Raw genomic sequence first — 24,157 nt, 5'->3', positions numbered from 1 at the left:
GAAGATACTCTTCAGGAATGACAGAGTCCATCCAAATCATCTTGGCTCCTGGACTCTGTCCACGCATTTCAAGGCTGTGTTGAAACAATGACTGGTAAATGAACCAAGACCAGCTCAGTTAATCCCTACCATTGTGACATTGAGTCGTCACTGCATCAAATGTACATGATCTTAGGGGCAATGGCAAACACAATGTAAGTAATTAAATTTATGTACCCCACATTGCACCGAATACATCTGTTTATCCTACAGCTATTGTAAGCAGTAATCATGAGCCTATAAACCAGAGTTAGCACTGAGGCGGTGTGCAATAGCAGGAAGACCACTTTATGCAGCTCACCCTGTACTATCAGCTCCAACGTCAATAACATGAGTAATTCTACGTCTGATAAGCTTCCCAGTAAAGCATTAAAAACAATCAAGAACCTCAGAAAAGTGCTAAAAATAGCCCATATTAACATACACTACCGTTCAAAAGTTTGGGGTCATTTGAAATGTTCTTGTTTTTTAAAGAAAAGCAAATTTTTGGGTAAATTAAAATAACATAAAATTAATCAGAAATACAGTGTAGACATTGCTAATGTTGTAAGTGACTATTGTAGCTGGAAAAGGCACATTTTTGAATGGAATATCTACGTAGGCGTACAGAGGCCCATTATCAGCAACCATCACTCCTGTGTTCCAATGGCACGTTGTGTTAGCTAATCCAAGTTTATCATTTTAAAAGGCTAATTGATCAGTAGAAAACCCTTTTGCAATTATATTAGCACAGCTGAAAACTGTTGTGCTTATTAAAGAAGCAATAAAACTGGGGTTCTTTAGACTAGTTGAGTATCTGGAGCATCAGCATTTGTATGTCCAGGCTCAAAATGTCCAGAAACAAAGTCCTTTCTTCTGAAACTCGTCAGTCTATTCTTGTTCTGAGAAATGAAGGCTATTCCATGCGAGAAATTGTGATTTTTAATGTTGACTGGCTTTTATCAAGCTGCCTACTCAGGAAAAAACTTCACCCTGTAACCAGTGCCTGCAACCTGGATCAGGCTTTCAGTCAACCTACCAGGGTAGTTCCAAACAGCACAGGAATTAAATCGTCAACATGTATTGATCACTTCTTTACTAATGCTGTAGACATTTGCTTTAAAGCAGTATCCAAATCCATAGGATGTAGTGATCACAATATAATAGCCATATCTAGGAAAACCAGAATTCCAAAGGCTGGGCCTAATATAGTGTATAAGAGGTCATACAAGAAGTTTTGTAGTGATACATATGTTGATGATGTAAAGAATATTTGCTGGTCTGTGGTGTGTAATGAGGAGCAACCAGACGCTGCACTTGACGCATTTATGAAACCACTTATTCCAGTTACTAATAAGCACGCACCCATTAAGAAAATGACTGTAAAAACGGTTAAATTCCCTTGGATTGATGAGGAATTCAGATATTGTATTGTTGAGAGGGATGAGGCAAAAGGTATGGCAATTAAGTCTGGCAGCCTAACTGCTTGGCAAACGTACTTCAAATAAAGAAATCATGTGACTAAACTAAACAAAAATAATCTACACTATGAAACAAAGATACGTTATATAAAGAAGCTTTGTGGCACCTTAAATGAAATTTTGGGAAAAAAAGCCAACTCGGCTCCTTCATTCGTTGAATCAGATGGCTCGTTCATCACAAAGCCCACTGATATTGCAAACTACTTTAATGACTTTTTCATTGGCAAGATAAGCAAACTTAGTGATGACATGCCAGCAACAAACCCTGACACTACACATCCAAGTATATCGGACCAAATTATGAAAGACAAGAATTGTACTTTTGAATTCTGTAAAATCAGTGTGGAAGAGGTGAAAAAAGTTGGCTATCAACAATGACAAGCCCCCGGGGTCTGACAATCTGGATGGAATATTACTGAGGATAAGAGCAGATGATATTGCCACTCCTATATGCCACATATTCAATTTAAGCCTCCTAGAGAGCGTGTGCCCTCAGGCCTGGAGGGAAGCTAAAGTCATTCCGCCACCCAAGAAGAGTAAAGCCCCCTTTACTGGCTCAAATAGCCGACCAATCAGCCTGTTACCAACCCTTATTAAACTTCTGGGGAAATTGTCTGGGCAATGCTATTTCACAGTAAACAAATTGACAACAGAATTTCAGCATGCTTATAGGGAAGGACACTCGACAAGCACAGCACTTACACAAATGACTGATTGGCTGAGAGAAATTTATGATAAAATGATTGTGGGAGCTGTCTTGTTAGACTTCAGTGCAGCTTTTGACATTATCGATCATAGTTAGGGTTTTACACCCCCTGCTATAATGTGGATAAAGAGTTACTTTTCTAACAGAACACAAAAATGGAAGCCTCTCAAATATAATCCAGTTAGAATCAGGAATTCCCCCAGGGTAGCTGTTTAGGCCCCTTGCTTTTTCAATTTTTACTAACGACATGCCACTGACTTTGAGTAAAGCCAGAGTGTGTATGTATGCAGATGACTCAACACTACCCACGTCAGCTACTACAGCGACTGAAATGACTGACTCAACAAAGAGCTGCAGTTTGAGTGGGTGGCAAGGAATAAGTTATCCCTAAATATTTCTAAAACTAAAAGCATTGTATTTGGAACAAAACACTCACTAAACCCTAAACCTCTACTAAATCTTGTAATAAATAATGTGGAAATTGAGCAAGTTGAGATGACTAAACTGCATGGAGTAACACTAGATTGTAAACTGTGGTCAAAATATATTGATGCAGTAGTAGCTAAGATGGGGAGAAGTATGTCTATAATAAAGCGATGCGCTGCCGCCTTAATAACACTATCAACAAGGCAGGTCCTACAGGCCCTAGTTTTGTAGCACCTTGACTACTGTTAAGTCGTGTGGTCAGGTGCCTCAAAAAAGGACTTAGGAAAATTGCATTTGGCTCAGAACAGGGAAGCACGGCTGGCCCTTGGATGTACACGGAGAGCTAATATTAATCATATGCATGTCAATCTCTCCTGGCTCAAAGTGGAGAAGAGATTGACTTCATCCCTACTTTTATTTATTAGAGAGATTGACATGTTGAATGCACCGAGCTGTCTGTCTAAACTACTGGCACACAGCTCAGATATCCATGCATACCCCACAAGACATGTCACAAGAGGTCTCTTCACAGTCCAACTCCAGAGCAGACTATGGGAGGCACACAGTATTACATAGAGCCATGACTACATGGAACTCTATTCCACATCGAGTATCTGACGCAAGCAGTAAAATTAGATTAAGAAAATACCTTATGGAACAGCAGGGACTGTGAAGCAGTACAAACATTGGCACAGACACATGCATACACACGATAACATACGCACTATACATACAAATAGATTTAGTACTGTAGATATGTGGTAGTGGTGGAGTAGGGGCCTGAGGGCACACAGTGTGTTGTGAAATCTGTGAATGACAAACTTTGATTTGATGTATGGTCATTTTTTAAAAGTTGTATTAACTGTCTTAATTTTGCTGGACCCCAGGAAGAGTAGCTGGTGCCTTGGCTAATGGGGATCCATAATAAATACAAATACACCCGACGAGTGTTAGAGCCGGTGTAGTACGATTTGATCTTAGTCTTGTATTGACATTTTGCGTGTTTTATGGTTCATCAGAGGTCATAGCGGGATTTCGTATAAGCTTCTGGGTTAGAGTCCCGCACCTTGAAAGCGGCAGCTCTACCCTTTAGCTCAGTGCGACTGTTGCCTGTAGTCCATGGCTTCTGGTTGGGGTATGTACGTACGGTCACTGTGGTCGATGACATCGTCGATGCACTTATTGAGGAAGCCAATGACTTATGTGGTGTACGCCTCAATACCATTGGAGGAATCCTGGAACATATTCCAGTTTGTGCTTGCATCTACTTCATCTGACCACTCTTTTTTATTTATCTAGTCACTGGTGCTTCCTGCTTTAATTTTTGCTTGTAAGCAGTAGGGTTGGGCGATATGGCCAAAATATTATATCACGGTATTAAAAAAAAAATGGACGGTATGACTGTTTTTGAGGGTATTTTTTAGTTTTTTAATAATAGAAGTTCTATGTTTGCTTCATTAGTAATGAGTGATCCTAGGGTGGCAACACATACATTCTTAGTGATTTCAATTAGTATTTCTCCATTGTGATTTGTTTTATACTGTTCAATTCAACTACAACCAAAACAAATTTCAGCACTTTTATCATTATATGATCATTATATGTTAATAGAAAATTACTCAAGTAAAAGTGAAAGTCACCCAGTAAAATACTACTTGAGTAAAAGTCAAATTATTTGGTTTTAAATATACTTAAGTATCAAAAGTAAAAGTATAAATAATTTCAAATTCCTAAGCAAAGCAGATGGCACCATTTAATTTTCTTATTTTTTATTTACGGATAGCCAAGGGAACACACTCCGACATAATTTACAAACAAAGCATTTGTGTTTAGTGAGTCCTCCATATCAGAGGCAGTAGATGACCAGGGATGTTCTCTTGATAAGTGCGTGAATTGGACCTTTTTCCTACCCTTCTAAGCATTCAAAATGTAATGAGTACTTTTAGGTGTCAGGGAAAATGTATGGAGTAAAAAGTACAGTATTTTCTTTAGGAATGAGGAAAGTAAAAGTTGTCAAAAAAAAGGTAAAGTACAGACACCAAAAAAATGACTTAAGTAAAAATACTTTGAGTACTACTTAAGTAGTACCACTGCTCAATTGAGATAATTTCCACACTGCCACGTAGGGGTGCACGATATGGGCAAATAATCTAGGATTTATGTTTAACCAAATGTTGCAATTGCGATTTGACTTGCGAATTAGAGCAAAACTGTTGGAATCATGGAATCAGAATGACTATTCTAATTATATACACTGCTCAAAAAAATAAAGGGAACACTTAAACAACACAATGTAACTCCAAGTCAATCACACTTCTGTGAAATCAATCTGTCCACTTAGGAAGCAACACTGATTGACAATAAATTTCACATGCTGTTGTGCAAATGGAATAGACAATAGGTGGAAATTATAGGCAATTAGCAAGACACCCCCAATAAAGGAGTGGTTCTGCAGGTGGTGACCACAGAACACTTCTCAGTTCCCATGCTTCCTGGCTGATGTTTTGGTCACTTTTGAATGCTGGCAGTGCTTTCACTCTAGTGGTAGCATGAGTCTACAACCCACACAAGTGGCTCAGGTAGTGCAGCTCATCCAGGATGGCACATCAATGCGAGCTGTGGCAAGAAGGTTTGCTGTGTCTGTCAGCGTAGTGTCCAGAGCATGGAGGCGCTACCAGGAGACAGGCCAGTACATCAGGAGACGTGGAGGAGGCCGTAGGAGGGCAACAACCCAGCAGCAGGACCGCTACCTCCGCCTTTGTGCAAGGAGGAGCAGGAGGAGCACTGCCAGAGCCCTGCAAAATGACCTCCAGCAGGCCACAAATGTGCATGTGTCTGCTCAAACGGTCAGAAACAGACTCCATGAGGGTGGTATGAGGTCCCGACGTCCACAGGTGGGGGTTGTGCTTACAGCCCAACACCGTGCAGGACGTTTGGCATTTGCCAGAGAACACCAAGATTGATAAATTCGCCACTGGCGCCCTGTGCTCTTCACAGATGAAAGCAGGTTCACACTAAGCACATGTGACAGAGTCTGGAGACGCCGTGGAGAACGTTCTGCTGCCTGCAACATCCTCCAGCATGACCGGTTTTGCAGTGGGTCAGTCATGGTGTGGGGTGGCATTTCTTTGGGGGGCCGCACAGCCCTCCATGTGATCGCTAGAGGTAGCCTGACTGCCATTAGCTACCGAGATGAGATCCTCAGACCCCTTGTGAGACCATATGCTGGTGCGGTTGGCCCTGGGTTCCTCCTAATGCAAGACAATGCTAGACCTCATGTGGCTGGAGTGTGTCAGCAGTTCCTGCAAGAGGAAGGCATTGATGCTAGGGACTGGTCCGCCCGTTCCCCAGACCTGAATCCAATTGAGCACATCTGGGACATCATGTCTCGCTCCATCCACCAATGCCACGTTGCACCACAGACTGTCCAGGAGTTGGCGGATGCTTTAGTCCAGGTCTGGGAGGAGATCCCTCAGGAGACCATCTGCCACCTCATCAGGAGCATGCCCAGGCGTTGTAGGGAGGTCATACAGGCACGTGGAGGCCACACACACTACTGAGCCTCATTTTGACTCGTTTTAAGGACATTACATCAAAGTTGGATCAGCCTGTAGTGTGGTTTTCCACTTTAATTTTGAGTGTGACTCCAAATCCAGACCTCCATGGGTTGATACATTTGAATTCCATTGATTAATTTTTATAAGAAAAAAGTATTTAATAAGAACATTCAGCTCTAGGATGTGTTATTTTAGTGTTCCCTTAATTTTTTTGAGCAGTGTAGTTAGAATATAACAGTGGGCACTTTGAATACAGTGTTGTTTGAGATGACAACGAATTAAAATGCTAGGGAGGTGTTATTGTGACCGGGTAGGAACTTAATTGTTGATAAGTGTTTCCTAGGGGACCCTATAAGCTTTGGCTACATTGCATGTTTTCTCTAGCTACTTCTTGTAGCTAACATATTCTTGCTTTGCATATTCCTCTTTAGAAGATTTAGAAGATACTGTTGCACAAACAACATCCTGATTTAGGTTGTATTAGCTAGCTATGTTTGCTCTTACTCAGTACATTTATTAACTAGCTAACGTAAACTCACCCCATTCCGTACAAATGTGCGCAACCGCAACATTCAAACGAGGCTACAAAGAACTAATGGGACTGTAGCGACTGTGTTGACTTCAAAATCGGGGGTGTGAACTAGGTTTCTATTCAAGCGTTGATCGACATGGTAATGGCTCTATAGTATTGGAGGAAAGTTGAAAAAACGGACCCTCCGTTACCTCGTGACGTGTCTTGTCGTAACGTACAGCACGCATAAAGTAACTATTTCTGTCTTACAATCTCTCTCCACCAGGTGTAGCACTTCTCTCATCGTTTAAAAACAAGAAATGGACAGTGACGGGGGTAAGGGGGGGATACCTAGTCATTTTTTGCGTCATCTTTGCATGCGATCATCATTCTCAAAGCCACTGTTTACTTCTAAGATTACTTTAGCACCGCCCTAAAAACTTTAGCACCGCCCTAAAAACCTGATTCAAATTCGACACAAACCTTCAAATAGGTATGTAATGACACATTATATAAACTCTTTATAGTGTTTTATTTACATTTTAGAGGCGATAAGGTGATAAGTTGGACAGATCGAGTGAAAAAAAAGCTATTTTCCCACAACATCTCTTCTTCTCACTATCACGCATTAGTTTCGCTTCCTCAACCGCCATTTTTAAACGGACCCGACGGGGCTCATTGCCTGCTTGAATTATGCAGAAACGGGCAGCGTTTAGGTCATGTAATTGATTCTGTTGGAAAGGGGAGAAATTGTGCTTTACAATGGTATTGACATTACAGTTGATCTGGAAGTATTACGTTTTTGGGGCACTAAAATAAGGGCAATTGTACGGACCAAGGCGATGTATGAGTTTACGTTAGCTAGCTGTTAGCATTAGCGTCTCACAAGTTTTAAGGCAACTTGCGAAGAAAAGACAAACTAGCTGTTTGCTGATGTAAGAAACACAAACGAATAGTGTCACTTATAGAATGCTACTGGATTTATATTAAGAAGCAAAGTGAAAACAGCATTGTTGTCATCAACATTATTGCATGTGCTGCATTGAGGTCTGTGTGGAAAGAGGCACAGAGAGAAAGAGCGGAGTGAGATGACTTCAAGTAGCGAAGTAAACTATAACAATTAACATTACACATGGCGTATCACATTTAACAAACCAAACATTCAAATACCGGCAGTGAAGGTAAAGTAAAAACCCAAACCGGTCCCTGCATCAAAACCGGTATATCATAAAAAAACGGTATACCTCCCATCCCCAGTAAGCCGGAATCAGGAGGATAGAATTATGGTCAGATTTGCCAAATGGAGGGTGAGGGAGAGCTCTGTATGCGTCTCTGTGTGCGAAGTAAAGGTGGTCCAGAGTTTTTTTCCCTCTGGTTGCACATTTAACATGCTGATAGAAGTTTGGTAAAATGGATTTAAGTTTCCCTGCATTATAGTCCCCGGCTACTTGGAGCGCCACCTCTGGGTGAGCGTTGTCTTGTTTGCTTATGGCAGAATACAGCTCATTAAATGCTGTTTTAGTGCCAGCCTCTGACTGTGGTGGTATGTAAACAGCTATGAAAAATACAGATACACTCTCTAGGTAGATAGTGTGGTCTACAGCTTATCATGAGATGCTCTACCTCAGGCGAGCAATTGCTTGAGACATAGTCCGCCGCCCCTTGTCAGACGCTGCTGTTCTATCCTGCCGGTACAGCGTATAACCAGCCAGCTGTATGTTGATAGAGTCGTTGTTCAGCCACTCTAAGGTAACCTGCTTAATTGACGTCTTTAGCCATGAAGTACTTCAAAAGGCTGGTCATGGCTCACATCAACACCATTTTCCCAGAAACTCTAGACCCACTCCAATTTGCATACCACCCCAACAGATCCACAGATGATGCAATCTCTATTGCACTCAACACTGCCCTTTCCCACTTGGATGAAAGGAACACCTATGTGAGAATGCTGTTCATTGACTACAGCTCAGCGTTCAACACCATAGTGCCTTCAAAGCTCATCAATAAGCTAAGGACCCTGGGTCTAAACACCTCCCTCTGCAACTAGAACCTGGACTTCCAGACGGGCCGCCCCCCAGGTGGTAAGGGGAGGTAACACATTGGCCCCTCAGGGGTGCGTGCTCAGTCCCCTCCTGTACTCCCTGTTCACTCATGACTGCACGGCCAGGCAGGACTCCAACACCATCATTAAGTTTGCCGATGACACAGCAGTGGTAGGCCTGATCACTGACATTGACGAGACAGCCTATAGGGAGGAGGTCAGAGACCTGGCCGTGTGGTGCCAGGACAACAACCTCTCCCTCAACGTGATCAAGACAAAGGAGATGATTGTGGACTACAGGAAAAGGAGGACCGAGCATGCACCCATTCTCATCGACGGGGCTGCAGTGGAGCAGGTTGGTTGCTTGAAGTTCCTTGGTTTCCACATCACCAACAAACTATCATGGTCCAAGCACACCAAGACAAATTCCTATTTGAAAAGGGCACAACAAAACCTATTCCCCTTCAGGAGACTGAGAAGGTTAGGCATGGGTCCTCACATCCTCAAAAGGTTCTACAGCTGCACCATCGAGAGCATCCTGACTGGTTGCATCACTGCCTGGTATGGCAACTGCTCGGCCTCCGACCGCAAGGCACTACAGAGGGTAGTGTGAACGGCCCAGTACATCACTGTGGTCAAGCATCCTGCCATCCAGGACCTCTATACCAGGCGGTGTCAGAGGAAGGCCCTAAAAATAGTCAGACTCCAGCCACCCTAGTCATAGACTGTTCCTTCTGCTACTGCATAGCAAGTTTTACCGGAGCGCCAAGTCTCGGTCCAGGAGGCTTCTAAACAGCTTCTACCCCCCCAGCCATAAGACTCCTGAACAGCTAATCAAATGGCTACCCAGACTATTTGCATTGCCCCCCCCCCCCCCTCCTTTACACTGCTGCTATTCTGTTATCATCTATGCATAGTCACTTTAATAACTCTACCTACATGTACATTGACCTATTCGCACATTGACTCTGTACCGATTTAAATTGTCTACTTAGCTACCTTTTTTTATTTTAAGCTCTGTCTATACCTTGGTCTAACATGCATCCTTTTTCCTGATCGTGTCCACATTATGCATTGTTTGACAAGTATATACGATTAAAAGACTCATTGTGATCAGATCTTTCTGATCACCTCCGGAGTATATACAGACCTGAACAGTGAAACCATTTAAATCATCATTACTCCACCTTCTAAAGTCATTATCAGGTGACACCGTTGACTTATGGCATATGTTTCTTAAAATAAATAAATACATGTTATTTTGAAGGAGTAGCGGTCGAATAATTTCCATAAAGGGAGGGACCAGGATATCTGGTCCCTCCCACAGTGGACAGATGAGACACTTTTTACTACCATGTGTAGATGCAACGATAAGATCAGGACAAAGGACGCATGCTAGCACTAGGTGTAAATGAGGCTATATAAATATCTTTCCACACCGCCAGCCTCATTCGCATACCTCATTGTTAAAAACTCCCAACTACCATTTATCTTGCCTTGCTCGCTTATGTGCTCCAAAATTGCCTTGTGATGAATAGCAGTGATGGGGGCATTCTTTGCAAGGGCACACCAAACCCCCAGTGCTCTTCACATCACACATTTCTATTTCTCTCTATGTGTGTTTGTGTGTGCACGAGTGTGAAGAGGGGCCTATATTACGGACATGAACATAGATTTTAGCATATGCTCCATTTTAATCAAGCATAATTAGGCTAGTGTTATGTAACAGTGAGAGCTTTGTAAATTAACGGATTTTTTGTTCAACCATATGAATATGATGTTCATTGAATTTGCATGATGGCACATCATTGTGGTATTCTTAAGAGTTTCTACTGTAAGTGTTATAACTGCTGCCACAACATGATGTATCAGACTCAAAAATATGTCTTTGGGTGAATTGTTTTACCTTAAACAATAACATACTATACACACCATACTATGTCACATTCTTAGTGTACGTTTTTGTTTGGGTCTGTCTTATACAGTCTATGTGTTTGGTGTTCTGAATTAGGCTATGACATGTTGAATTGCCTCTTTATCAACGGTAGAAACATGTTTCATTGACCATAGCCTTCTATTCACAAGCCTCTGCACAAGTCACCACTTTTTTATGGATGCGATCAATCATCAAGCCATGCACATCAAAGAACAAAGTTTTAAGATTAGCTGTGCTGGTTTATTGTTGGGCTTATATATGGTGAAATGCATGGTTAAAAGGGGAAAAGAGCAGTGAATTCTTGTAGGGCTGGGCGATATATCTTATTTTAAAGGGATAGTGCGAGATTTTGGCATGTAAGGCCATTTTTGGCTTTGTCTCTGCATGCTTTGAAGGAAGTTGAAATTAGTTTCATGAGCATGCTAGCTGTTCAGGTAGACTTCCAGTCATTGTGCTAATGGTAGTTAGCAATGGCTCGTGAAACTACCTTCAACTTCCTTCAAAGCATGCAGAGACATAAAGATGGTATCCATGAGCTCATCTGACTATGGGTAAGTAGAAAAGGGGCTTAATTACCAAAATCGTGCGCTATACTTTTAGAGGCGGTTTCCCGGACACCAGAATAAAGCCAAGTCCTGGACTAATAAGCAAGCTCAACGGAGAATATCTATTTTAAAGTGTTTTTTAGTCTAAAACTAATCTTAATATGTATCCGGGAAACCGCCCCTCAAGGTGTACCAGTATGGATACACATACCGGTATGAATTTTTACAATACTATTTATAATTATATTTTGATACAGTTACTAAATAAATGAAAATTCGACACATTGGACTACTTCACTGTCAATTTTAGCCTAGTTTGGTTGAGAACCAATCAGAATAGAGAAAGCCCATTAAATCCACTAAGCATTAATTTGTTGCCATGCTAGGGTCATGTACTACTCATAAAACATATATTTAGAACTGTTTTCAGAAACATAAAATACAATTCTGGCCAAGCCCTAAATTATTGTTTTGTATATGTTTTACAGGCTTTGGACTGTGACAGAACAGTCTTGCAGAAAATGAAGAAAGCTGCGAAAGCCAAGTATGCTTCAGGTCAAGGTAAAACACAATCATATTGAATAAATCATCATTTTGTTTGGTACATTTAATAGAACTGGGGAACAGTGCAAAACAAGTGCCAATTGTGCCTATTATTCTATGTGATTTGCAGCACACAGAATAGCACCTTTTATCCAAGATCTATAGCACAAATGGTAGCCGTTACCTAGAGTACCGTGTAGGAATCATGTGGGCCTGTTAACACTGATCTAGTGAAACCTGTCATCTGCTGTTATGTATGTGTGCTAAACGTATTGTCCCTTTCCCCCTTATAGACCATATCTCCCATCTGGAGCTGTACATCAGTTCCATGGAGAAACTGGTTGTGAATTTCCGCTCCAATGGAGAGAAGGAAGTGGCCTCTGCCTTCACTAAGTTTGCTGAATTTTCCAAAGAGCTGTTGACGCCAATAAAGAACTTGGTGAGAGAGAAGATTGCTTTCGAGAGTATAAACAAACAAAAAACGATTAAAAAAGGTCAGACATCTCATTAGGCGAGAAGAGAACTCACTTGGCAGATAATGTGCGTTGCTTTTTACTTCAGTCCTCTTTCAGCTCTCTGTGATAGTATCTGTGATACTTTGTCTCATTCAAAGTTCTGACGTAAACCTCTTTTGTGAAAAAAAACCAACTACCTCAAACTTGAATAATCAGTTAGAATGTGTTTCTGTTGTGTCTACTTCAAAGCTCCTCAGTGACAGTGTGACATTGTGCGTATTGTAACCCACCACAACTGGACGTGAACTGAGTGTGTCTTCCCATCAGTTAAAGAGCATGCTGCACAACATCAACTTCTTCCTGGACTCTCTAGTAAAAGGAGACCTGAAAGAGGTCAAAGGGGTAAGTCTAAAATGTCAAATAGCTGATCTTGCCTCGCTCAAATATCATTGTCGTATTGCTTATTTGTGATGACCCCTCTAAAATAATGCAACGTTTCTGTTCTCTTCTCCGTCAGGATTTGAAAAAGCCGTTTGACAAAGCATGGCGGGACTATGAAAATAAATTGTGAGTGTACATCTGCCCAACAGCTAAATGGTCCTGGTGAGGGACCAATGATTTTACCTGGCTTTTACATTTTCACACCAGTGCCGAATGATGCATTTGCTCCATATCAATACAATGCATTGCATTCATACTTCCTACAGTCAACTGAAATATTGCTGTATTTTTTTAAATTCTGTATAGCTGTTTTAATTAAGTAGACACAACAGGCTGGTTTATTGCCAGGCCAATGGGCTGGAGGATATTGTTTTGATTTGTGGTGCAAGAGTTATTGTTCATGTCACAAATTTGGTCCAAGAGACAGAAGTTATATCCTCCACCAACAAGACAAAATGGACCTGTTCCTATTTAAAGAAGGTTTTAAGTGTCATAGCAACCAGCTTTGAATTACTGTACTCTGTGGGGCTGTTTTCAGTCGGGCAATTTGTCCATGGTGGGTTTTTATTCGTCTGTGTGTCTGCTCCCACTAACGGGGTCAGAGGTACAGCTGCCCTTGACACCACATTCACATCCCCTGTACTGGAAACAGTGGTTGAGCCGTGCATCATTTGAATGATTCTCTATATGCTCTTATTACAAGCCATTCCTGTTCAAGCTCCCCACAGTCTCGTTTTCCCCAAGGCCTGAATCCAATCTTCTGATTTTCGATGCAAATGACCTCAAAAACATCATATGACAACAATACTGTACAGCCCAGCACCATTACATAATATTACGTAATATTAACCATTACATAATGATTTACCATTCATATGATTTTTTGCATTAATAGTAGTCATACTATTTCTCATGTGAAATATAATCAGTATCCCTTATCAATATCACATTCTTCCCTATGGTATGATCGCAAACATAGAAACTCAGCAAAAACATTTACTTCCCCTTTTCAGGACCCTGTCTTTCAAAGATATTTCGTAAAAATCCAAATAACTTCACAGATCTTCATTGTAAAGGGTTTAAACACTGTTTCCCATGCTTGTTCAATGAACCATAAACATGCACCTGTGGAACGGTCGTTAAGACACTAACAGCTTACAGACGGTAGGCAATTAAGGTCAAAGTTATGAAAACTCGGGACACTAAAGAGGCCTTTCTACTGACTCTGAAAAACACCAAAAGAAAGATACCCAGGGTCCCTACTCATCTGCGTGAATGTGCCTTAGGCATGCTGCAAGGAGGCATGAGGACTGCAGATGTGGCCAGGGCAGTAAATTGCAATGCCCGTACTGTGAGACGCCTAAGACAGCGCTACAGGGAGACAGGACGGGCAGCTGATCGTCCTCGTAGTGGCAGAACACGTGTAACAACACCTGCACAGGATCGGTACATCCAAACATCACACCTGCGGGACAGGTACAGGATAGCAACAACAACTGCCCGAGTTACACCAGGAACGCACAATCCCTCCATCAGTGCTCAGACTGTCCGCAATAGGCTGAGAAAGGCTGGACTGAGGGCTTGTAGGCCTGTGTTAAGGCAGGTTCTCACTAGACATCCCCGGCAACAACGTCGCCCTGTCTCACCAGGTGATAGTCAGATTCACGTTTATCGTCGAAGGAGTGAGCGTTACACCGAGGCCTGTACTCTGGATCAGGATCGATTTGGAGGTGGAGGGTCTGTCATGGTCTGGGGCGGTGTGTCACAGCATCATCGGACTGAGCTTGTTCAGTCCTGTGCGTTACAGGGAAGACATCCTCTTCCCTCATGTGGTACCCTTCCTGCAGGCTCATTCTGGCATGACAATGCCACCAGCCATACTGCTCGTTCTGAGCATGATTTCCTGCAAGACAGGAATGTCAGTGTTCAGCCATGGCCAGCAAAGAGCCCGGATCTCAATCCCATGTAGCACGTCTGGGACCTTTTGGATCGGAGGTTGAGGGCTAGGGCCATTCCCCCCAGAAATGTCTGGGAACTTGCAGGTGCCTTGGTGGAAGAGTGGGGTAACATCTCACAGCAAGAACTGGCACATCTGGTGCAGTCAATGAGGAGGAGATGCACTACAGAACTTAATGCAGCTGGTGGCCACACCAGATCCTGACTGTTACTTTTGATTTTGACACCCCCCCCTTTGTTCAGGGACACATTATTCTATTTCTGTTAATCACATGTCTGTGGAACTTGTTTATGTTTCAGTTGTTGAATCTTGTTATGTTCATACAAATATTTACACATGTTAAGTTTGCTGAAAATAAACGCAGTTGACAGTGAGAGGACGTTTCTTTTTAAGCTGAGTTTAGAATAGCAATTTTGTCCAATTCTCTCAACTGTATGAATCAACCAACCGTAATGAGCGGTACCAGTGTGTTTATCTCTTTGACTGACCTGAGAGGAACTACTATTATATTGTATCACTCAGCACCAAGATCGAAAAGGAGAAGCGGGAGCTGGCCAAGCAGTACGGCATGGTGCGCACAGAGGTGAGCGGGGGAGAGATCGCAGAGGAGCTGGAGAAGGAGCGCAGGATGTTCCAGCTACAGATGTGTGAGGTGAGCGGGATCTACTGTATAGAGGGGTTCTTATTCAAATTATATGGGGGAGTCTCAAAGTTTTGACATCTGATTAACAGTTCTGGCTTTGAGCTTTGGCCAACATTTGTGCCTTCTGAGAATGGGGTGTTACCTCAGGGTTTGACCTCTTATCCCGTAATGACGTAGAGTTTCAGATATGAAACCTTTCTGAATAGCTCCAAGGTCTTCCATTGGAATCTGTAGTTTCTCTGTCTTAACGATTGCTCGATGGACACATTGGCTTATTCAATGGATGAGTAACTCAACCATAAAAACGTTTGCTTCTCCTGTGTTTCTTGTAGTACCTCATCAAAGTGAACGAAATCAAGACTAAGAAAGGTGTCGACCTGCTTCAGAATCTCATCAAGCACTATCACTCCCAGTGCAAGTAAGGCAATGTGGTCTCTGTCTAACTAAAGGTCAGGGGGAGAAATTAACTTCTCAGCTAAACGTGAGTGTGTCTCTCTGTTGCTCTGAGGTTTATTGAGCAAAAGGAGAACCTCAGGTGGTAAAAATAATGGGGAGAGTGGAGTGATTGTATACTGTACTGTAAGTACATTGAAAAAAAGCTATTGCCTAATGATCTTACTTCTGCTTTCCTGAAAAATCCAATAACTTTTTCAATCATATGACTTTATATCTTATTGAAATATGTAAATCATGTCTGTCCCACATACTGTATTACTGTGCTAGCTCAAAGTGTTTTATAAAATACATAACACTTATGGTTTATCTAGATTATGATATAATAAAACCTGTTGGGGAAATTCAGGCTTGGACTCCAGAGGGTTGATAGACATATTGATGCATTATATTGAGTAAAGGGTGATTTATTAAAAAATGCTTTTGAACAAGATAAGTGGTTGCGAAATGAGTTGACATAATGGTTGCGGTTTTAGATTTGCCCGAGGGTCATGCAGTAGCAGTATGATGGCATGATCATATACAGATAACCAGATGAGAACCAGCCTATTGTAGAACTCATTTTCATCTTTCAGTAGAGCTTCAATTGCGTGTGCCAAACACATCAGTTAGATGTTAAACACAATATCCCCTGTGACTGACTCTCCCTCCCCTCTATGGCCGCCATGCGCCATCATATGTGACCAGAATCGGGAAACATGCTAGCCCATCCTGCAACACATCCAAACACTCACTCACTCATTCTCACACACACTCACACATACTCTCACATACACACACAATGTGGCAATAAACTGATATTTCCTTTTGTCAGTTTCTTTCAGGAGTGCCTGGTGGCCACAGAGAAGCTCAAGCAGTATATTGACGAGCTCACAGGAGCGCTGGGCACTGTGAGTGGCATTCCACTAATTCATTTTATTTAACCTTTATTTAAGCAGGGAGTATGTTGAGACCACGGTCTCTTTCACAGATGAGCCCTGCACATTCTGGTGTTCGATCAAATGGCAACTTGCAAAGGTGATGTTCACTACAAACACCCCCTACTGCAGTCTCAGAATGAGCCGTTTGCAATCAACTGCGGTTTTGGTTTTCTGTTGCAACCATCCCCCACACAACTGATTGATTTTGGTTTTGCTACAAACCCGCCTTGAACAGATGTAAGGATTCTCTCCAGAAACCATATAAAAGATATAATCTGAACTGTTAATTTTTTTACTCCTGTCATCAGTAGTCGGTGACTGTCCTCTCTCCCAGCTGTTGGGTTCCATTTAAGATTCTATTGAGATAAACAGCCCACGCTGTTAGCCCTTTACTCACATTTAGTGTAGATAGAGATAATCAGCTCAGTTAGCCTCAAACCACTACCGCTCTATTCAGAGAGCCATTCATGCTGCGCTATGGGCAGAAAACTTGCACATGTGACTGAAGCAGGGCATCTGCATTCTGAACACTCTCCCCACCCTACAGCTCACACAGACAGTACCCTTTGATCAACATCCAACTGGATCAACTCCATCAGAGTAGACACTGCACAATGGTTGTTCGTGTAGATCATAGTGAGCCAGTAAACGACCAAACGTGCTCTGTTTATGACTACCCTATCCTGCACGGTGAAGGGCTATGAGGACTTTTGCTGTCGGAACACCTGTAATGCCTCTGGCAGATTTCCTTGGGCTAAATTACAAATGTTTTATCCCTAGTCTCTAGCTCCTACCCCCTAAACACTGCTGTAGAACTGAAAAGTTTGGATGGGTTTAAGCAATACATTTTCACAACCATTGGGTATTAAAGGAAGATTTTTATACTCAACGAGATTGTTTTAAAGCAGCCATTCACGCAATCAATTTGTGCGACCTGGAATGTGTTTGGAGGGAAAGGATGTGAGGGGTGGGTGGAGTGTGTGTATGGGAGGTCTAGAGTGTGTGTGTGTGTTGGGTGGTGATGATGAGGGTATTATTGAATGTGCTCTGTCTCTGTCCAGATCAAACACAGACAGGACGAGGAGAAGAGACAACTCTGCTCTCTGAGAGACCAGCTCCGGCCCTCACTGCAGCCTGAGCTCAAAGAGGTGAGGGCACACACACACACCATACATACAGGTTTGATTGAAATTCTAAATGTGCCTGTCTATGTAAAAAATGTGACATTTGAGGTTGTTTAAGAGTAATATATATATATTTTTAAATGCTTCTTGAGTAAAGCATTTATCTTCCATGCTCATATGGGGTGAGTATTATCTCACTAAATGTGGATGTTGTAATTCATTATATAGAAGTATTAACATTGGTTTTATTTCAATCCTGCAAGTCGTCTAGTCAAGGAGAATAAGTTGAATTTGATTTACTTGATATGTACAGTACTTGCATATGATAAAAAATAAAGTTAATAACCAAAAACCTGGAAATGCAGTGCATTCGGAAAGAATTCAGACTACTTGACTTTTTCCTCATTTTGTTACGTAATAGCCTTATTCTAAAATGTATGTTTGTTTTTTTCCCCCTCATTAATCTACACACAATACCCCATAATGACAAAGCAAAAACAGGTGTTAAGAAACTTTTTTGTAAATGTATAAAAAATAAAAATGGAAATAAGACATTTACATAACTATTCAGACCCTTTACTCCTTTGGCAGTGATTACAGCCTCAAATCGTCTTGGGTATGACTCTACAAGCTTGGCACACCTGTATTTGGAGAGTTTCTCACATCCTCTCAAGCTCTGTCAGGTTGGATGGGGAGCGTCGCTGCAAAGCTATTTTCAGGTCTCTCCAGAGGTGTTCAAGTCTGGGCTCTGGCTTGGCCACTCAAGGACATTCAGAGACTTGTCCCAAAGCCACTCCTGTGTTGTCTTGGTTGTATGCTTAGGGTTGTTGTCATGTTGGAAGCTGAACCAGTCTGAGGTCCTGAGCGCTCTGGTAGCAGGTTTTCATCAAGGATCTCTGTACTTTGCTCCGTTCATCTTTCCCACGATCCTGACTAGTCTCCCAGTCCCTGCCTCTTAACAGCATCCCCACAACATGATGCTGCTACCAACATGCTTCACAGTAGGGATTGTGCCAGTTTTCCTCCAGACGTGACGCTTTGCATTGAGGCCAAACAATTCAATCTTGCTTTCATCAGACCAGCGAATCTTGTTTCTAATGGTCTGAGAGTCCTTTAGGTGCCTTTTGGCAAACTCCAAGTGGGGTGTCATGTGCCTGCCAAATGCCTACTGAGGAGTGGCTTCCGTCTGAGCACTCTACCATAAACGCCTGATTGGTGGAGTGCTGCGGAGATGGTTGTCCTTCTGGAAGTTTCTCCCATCTCCACAGAGGAACTCTGGAGGTCTGTCATGCGTACCACCACCTCCCCCGATTGCTCAGTTTGGCCAGGTGGCCAGCTCTAGGAAGAGTCTTGGTGGTTCCAAACTTCATTAATTTAAGAATGATGGAGGCCACTGTGTTCTTGGGGACCTTCAATGCTGCAGAATTGTTTCGGTACCCTTCCCCAGATCTGTGCCTTGACACAATCCTGTCTTGGAGCTCTACGGACAATTCCTTTGACCTTATGGCTTGGTTTTTGCTCTGACATGCACTGTCAACTGTGGTACCTTATACAGACCGGTGTGTGTTTTTCCAAATCATGTCCAATCAATTGAATTTACCACAGATGGACTCCAATCAAGTTGTAGAAACATCTCAAGGATGATCAATGGAAACAGGATGCCCCTGAGCTCAATTTTGAGTCTCATAGCAAAGGGTCTGAATACTTATGAAAATAAGGTATTTCATTTTTTAAATTAAAAATAAATACATTTGCAAACATTTCTAGAAACCTGTTTTTTGCTTTCATTATGGGCTATTGTGTGTAGATTGATGAGAAAAAAATAATATTTGATCAATTTTAGAATAAGGCTGTAACATAACAAAATGTGGAAAAAGTCATCAGGTTTGAATACTTCGAATGCACTGTACACCTGTGGTGGTTCTATTCAGTCCTTGTGCAACAAGCTAAATGTTTTACATTCAAGGGCTATTTGTACTTTTTATGAATCACCCTTTTTTAGAAACTTTTGTTTAGTATGTGTTATGATGTTATGGCTGATCTTAGACAATCTCTTCTTGTCAAATAACACTGTCTGACCTACCACTCAGCTACTACTGTACTTGCATGCATACGTTAATCTGTCTTGTTTGTCACATCACATTTCTGCTTTCCGTGTTCCTCACTGCTTGAGTCACAGGATCTAGATATCGAAACTTGAGTCATGATATGTTAATATGGAATATGTCAAATAAAATAAATGTTTATTGGTCACATACACATGTTTAGCAGATGTTATTGCAGGTGTAGCGAAATGCTTGTAAAGGGATAAATGGTGACGCTCTGTACATTATAGAAAATAATGGATGACGTGGTAGGGAATCTTGTAAATGACCTCCATCTCTTTGTCAAACCCAGGACTCCTTGAGCAAGCAGACATTCTACAGCATGCACCAGCTGCAAGGCAACAAACATTATGGCACAGAGAAAGCGGGATACCTCTACAAGAGAAGTGACGGGTATGAACACTTTATCTGTGTGAAAGTCATTATCCCAAGCAGAATTGTCATACCTACAGTGGCAAGAAAAAGTATGTGAACCCTTTGGCATTACCTGTATTTCTGCATAAATGTGTCATAGATGATCAGATAACATTTTAAGTCACTACAATAGACAAACACAATGTGCTGAAACTAATAACACGCAAACAATTATACATTTTCATGTCTTTATTGAACACACCGTGTAAACATTCACAGTGCTGGGTGGAAAAAGTATGTGAACCCTTGGATTTAATAACTGGTTAACCCTCCCTTTGGCAGCAATAACCTCAACCAAATGTTTTCTGTAGTTGGCGGAACAGACCTGCACAAAGGTCAGGAGGGACTTTGGACCATTCCTCTTTACAAAACTGTTTCAGTTCAGCAATATTTTTGGGATGTGAACTGCTCTCTTGAGGTCATGTCACAGCATCTCAATCGGGTTGAGGTCAGAACTCCGACTGAGCCACTCCAGAAGGTGTATTTTCTCCTGTTGAAGCCATTCTGTTGTTGATTTACTTCTGCGTTTTGGGACGTTGTCCTGTTGCATCACCCAACTTCTGTTGAGCTTCAATAGGCGGACAGATAGCCTTACATTCTCCTGCAAAATGTCTTGATGAACTTGTGAATTCATTTTTCTGTCGATGATACTAAGATGTCCAGCCCCTGAGGCAGCAAAGCAGCCCTAAACCATGATGCTCCCGCCATCATACTTTACAGTTGGGGGAGGTTTTTATGTTGGTGTGCAGTGCCTTTTTTTCTCCACACATAGTGTTGTGTGTTCCTTCCTTCCAAACAACTCAAATTTAGTTTCATCTGTCCACAGAATATTTGACCAGTAGCGCTGTGGAACATTTTGCGAACTTCAGACATGCAGCAATGTCTTTTTTGGACAGCAGTGGCTTCTTCTGTGGTGTCCTCCCATGAACACCATTCTTGTTTAGTGTTTTACGTATCGTAGACTCGTCAACAGAGATGTTAGCATGTTCCAGAGATTTCTGTAAGTCTTTAGCTGACACTAGGATTCTTCTTAACCTCATTGAGCCTTCTGCACTGTGATCTTGCAGTCATCTTTGCAGGACAGCCACTCCTAGAGAGAGTAGCAACAGTGCTGAACTTTCTCCATTTGTAGACAGTTTGTCTTACCGTGGACTGATGAACATCAAGGCTTTTAGAGATACTTTTGTAACCCTTTCCAGCTTTATATAAGTTTACGATTCTTAATCTTAGGTCTTCTGAGATCTCTTTTGTTTGAGGCATGGTTCACATCAGGCAATGCTTCTTGCGAATAGCAAACTCAAATTTTGTGAGTTTTTTTTATAGGGCAGGGCAGCTCTAACCATCATCTCCAATCTCGTCTCATTGATTGGACTCCAGGTTAGCTGACTCCAATTAACTTTTGAAGTCATTCGCCTAGTGGTTCACATACTTTTCCCAACCTACACTGAATGTTTAAATGATGTATTCAATATAGACAAGACAAATACAATAATTTGAGTGTTCTTAGTTTAAGCACACTGTGTTTGTCTATTGTTGTGACTTAGATGAAGATTAAATCACAATTTATAACCAATTTATGCAGAAATCCAGGTATTTCCAAAGGGTTCACATACTTTCTTTCCACTGTACAAGTGAAATCCTATTTATACTAGACGGATGTAGTATTACTATGTGTATAGTGAGAATTTCATTTGAGCTTCTATACAATTACATCAGTACCTCAGTCAGTTTGTAGGCTGAAAAATGTTCACTCTTGTTATTTGTTCCGTGCAGGTTGAGAAAGATGTGGCAGAAGAGGAATTGCACGGTGCAGAACTGCTACCTAACTATTGCACATGGAACTGTGAGTTCAGTGTTGTGGATTATCTTCTGACACAATTGATGATAACCTGGTACCAAATAGTCCCTGGTGTTTTTTTTTATGAATCCCAAAGAATCAAACGTGATAGTAATAACCTATGTGATAACCATTTTACCATGTTATCTCTTAGTAAATACCTGCCAATTTCTGTACCCTAAAGTAAAGTGCAACTTTAATGCTTAAAGTGCAACTGACAGCATTTTAGCAACATTAAACATTAAACAAATCTGTTCAATTACACCACCAGGAAGAGTATGACAATTTTGTTTTTGTTGCATTTTCTGACAAGCAAACACTTAGATATGGTCATTTTCACGTTTTCATAAATTCTTAGTATAAGTAAATCCTAAACATTCTCAGGCATTTGTGAAAATTCTATAGCAGTATAGAGTGGGAAAGCGGCCGTGCATTTGGACAATTGACACTGCAGTAAGTAAATAACACCTAATAAAGACATCTGTCTCGTCCAGAACCAGAGTCTACGCAGACCGATGCGCCATAGCCAATCAGAGGTACATTAGGCCTACAGTGGGGCAAAAAAGTATTTAGTCAGCCACCAATTGTGCAAGTTCTCCCACTTAAAAAGATGAGAGAGGCCTGTAATTGTCATCATAGGTACACTTCAACTCTGACAGACAAAATGAGAAAAAAAATCCAGAAAATCACATTGTAGGATTTTTTATGAATTTATTTGCAAATTATGGTGGAAAATAAGTATTTGGTCACCTACAAACAAGCAAGATTTCTGGCTTTTTCCGTAAAGTGTTTTTGAAATCTGACACAGCGGTTGCATTAAGGAGAGGTATATCTATAATTCCATGTGTGTAACTTGTATTATCATCTACATTTATGATGAGTATTTCTGTTGAAGCGATGTGGCTATGCAAAAACACTTGATGTTTTTGGAACTAGTGAATGTAACGCGCCAATGTAAACTCCGATTTTTTGTTATAAATATGAACTTTATCAAACAAAACATGCATGTATTGTGTAACATGAAATCCTATGAGTGTCATCTGATAATCAAAGGTTAGTGATTTAATTTTATCTCTATTTCTGCTTTTTCTGACTGCTAATCTTTTGCTGGAAAAATGGCTGTGCTTATTGTGGTTTGATGGTGACCTAACATAATCGTTTGTAGTGCTTTCACTGAAAAGCATATTTGAAATCGGACACTTTGGTGGGATTAACAACAAGATTACCTTTAAAATGATATAAGACACATGTATGTTTGAGGAATTTTAATTATGAGATTTCTGTTGTTTGAATTTGGCGCCCTGCACTTTCACTGGCTGTTGTCATATCGATCCCGGTAGCGGGATGCAGCCATAATTAAGACACTAACAGCTTAGACTGTAGGCAATTAAGGTCACAGTTATAAAAACTTCGGACACTAAAGAGGCCTTTCTACGGACTCTGAAAAACACCAAAAGAAAGATGCCCCGGGTCCCTGCTCATCTGCGTAAATGTGCCTTAGGCATGCCTCAAGGAAGCATGAGGACTGCAGATGTGGCCAGGGCAATACATTCCTATGTCCGTACTGTGAGACGCCTAAGACAGCGCTATAGGGAGACAGGACGGATAGCTGATCGTCCTCGCAGGGGCAGACCACGTGTAACAACACCTGCACAGGATCGGTACATCCGAACATCACACCTGCGGGACAGGTACAAGATGGCAACAACAACTGCCCGAGTTACACCAGGAACGCACAATCCCTCCATCAGTGCTCAGACTGTCCGCAATAGGCTGAGAGGCTAAAACTAAAAGAGGATTTACCTTAATTGGTCGAGATCAGAGGGACCTCGAGTTAACCCGCTCGCAGGATTGGTTTGGTTCTTTTATACGTTAGCAACGAAGTTAGGAAAGTTGGAATCTTGGGTAGTATGGCTTTTGTAAACAAAAAGAGTGTAATGAATTGATCTACTGGCCTTTAATGAAGACCAGCCAACCTTTTGATACACGATGTAGTGGTGAGTATTAAAACTGTCACCAGTGATAAAACAAATGCTGCTATGGT

At 41.6% G+C, this 24,157-nt stretch overlaps 1 protein-coding gene across 2 annotated transcripts in view; it reads left to right on the top strand.

Annotated features, from left to right (window-relative positions):
- Positions 1-24,157, top strand: part of unm_sa1614 (un-named sa1614) — a 96,687-nt gene that overhangs the window by 6,482 nt on the left and 66,048 nt on the right. The window contains exons 2-11 of one of the 2 annotated variants that reach the window (XM_071334657.1): positions 11,710-11,782; positions 12,058-12,203; positions 12,547-12,621; positions 12,737-12,786; positions 15,140-15,269; positions 15,593-15,678; positions 16,528-16,603; positions 17,695-17,781; positions 20,155-20,255; positions 22,050-22,119. In XM_071334657.1, the coding sequence (XP_071190758.1) occupies positions 11,710-11,782; positions 12,058-12,203; positions 12,547-12,621; positions 12,737-12,786; positions 15,140-15,269; positions 15,593-15,678; positions 16,528-16,603; positions 17,695-17,781; positions 20,155-20,255; positions 22,050-22,119 (894 nt within the window). Of the gene's footprint in view, positions 1-11,709; positions 11,783-12,057; positions 12,204-12,468; positions 12,622-12,736; positions 12,787-15,139; positions 15,270-15,592; positions 15,679-16,527; positions 16,604-17,694; positions 17,782-20,154; positions 20,256-22,049; positions 22,120-24,157 lie in introns of those variants that run through there. The other variant, XM_071334658.1, reaches the window with a different exon arrangement.

Source organism: Salvelinus alpinus, chromosome 12 (genome assembly GCF_045679555.1).
Source record: "Salvelinus alpinus chromosome 12, SLU_Salpinus.1, whole genome shotgun sequence".
Lineage (NCBI taxonomy): Eukaryota > Metazoa > Chordata > Actinopteri > Salmoniformes > Salmonidae > Salvelinus > Salvelinus alpinus.
Note: the sequence above shows the minus strand (reverse complement) of the source record. Positions and strands in the feature narration are given on the sequence as shown.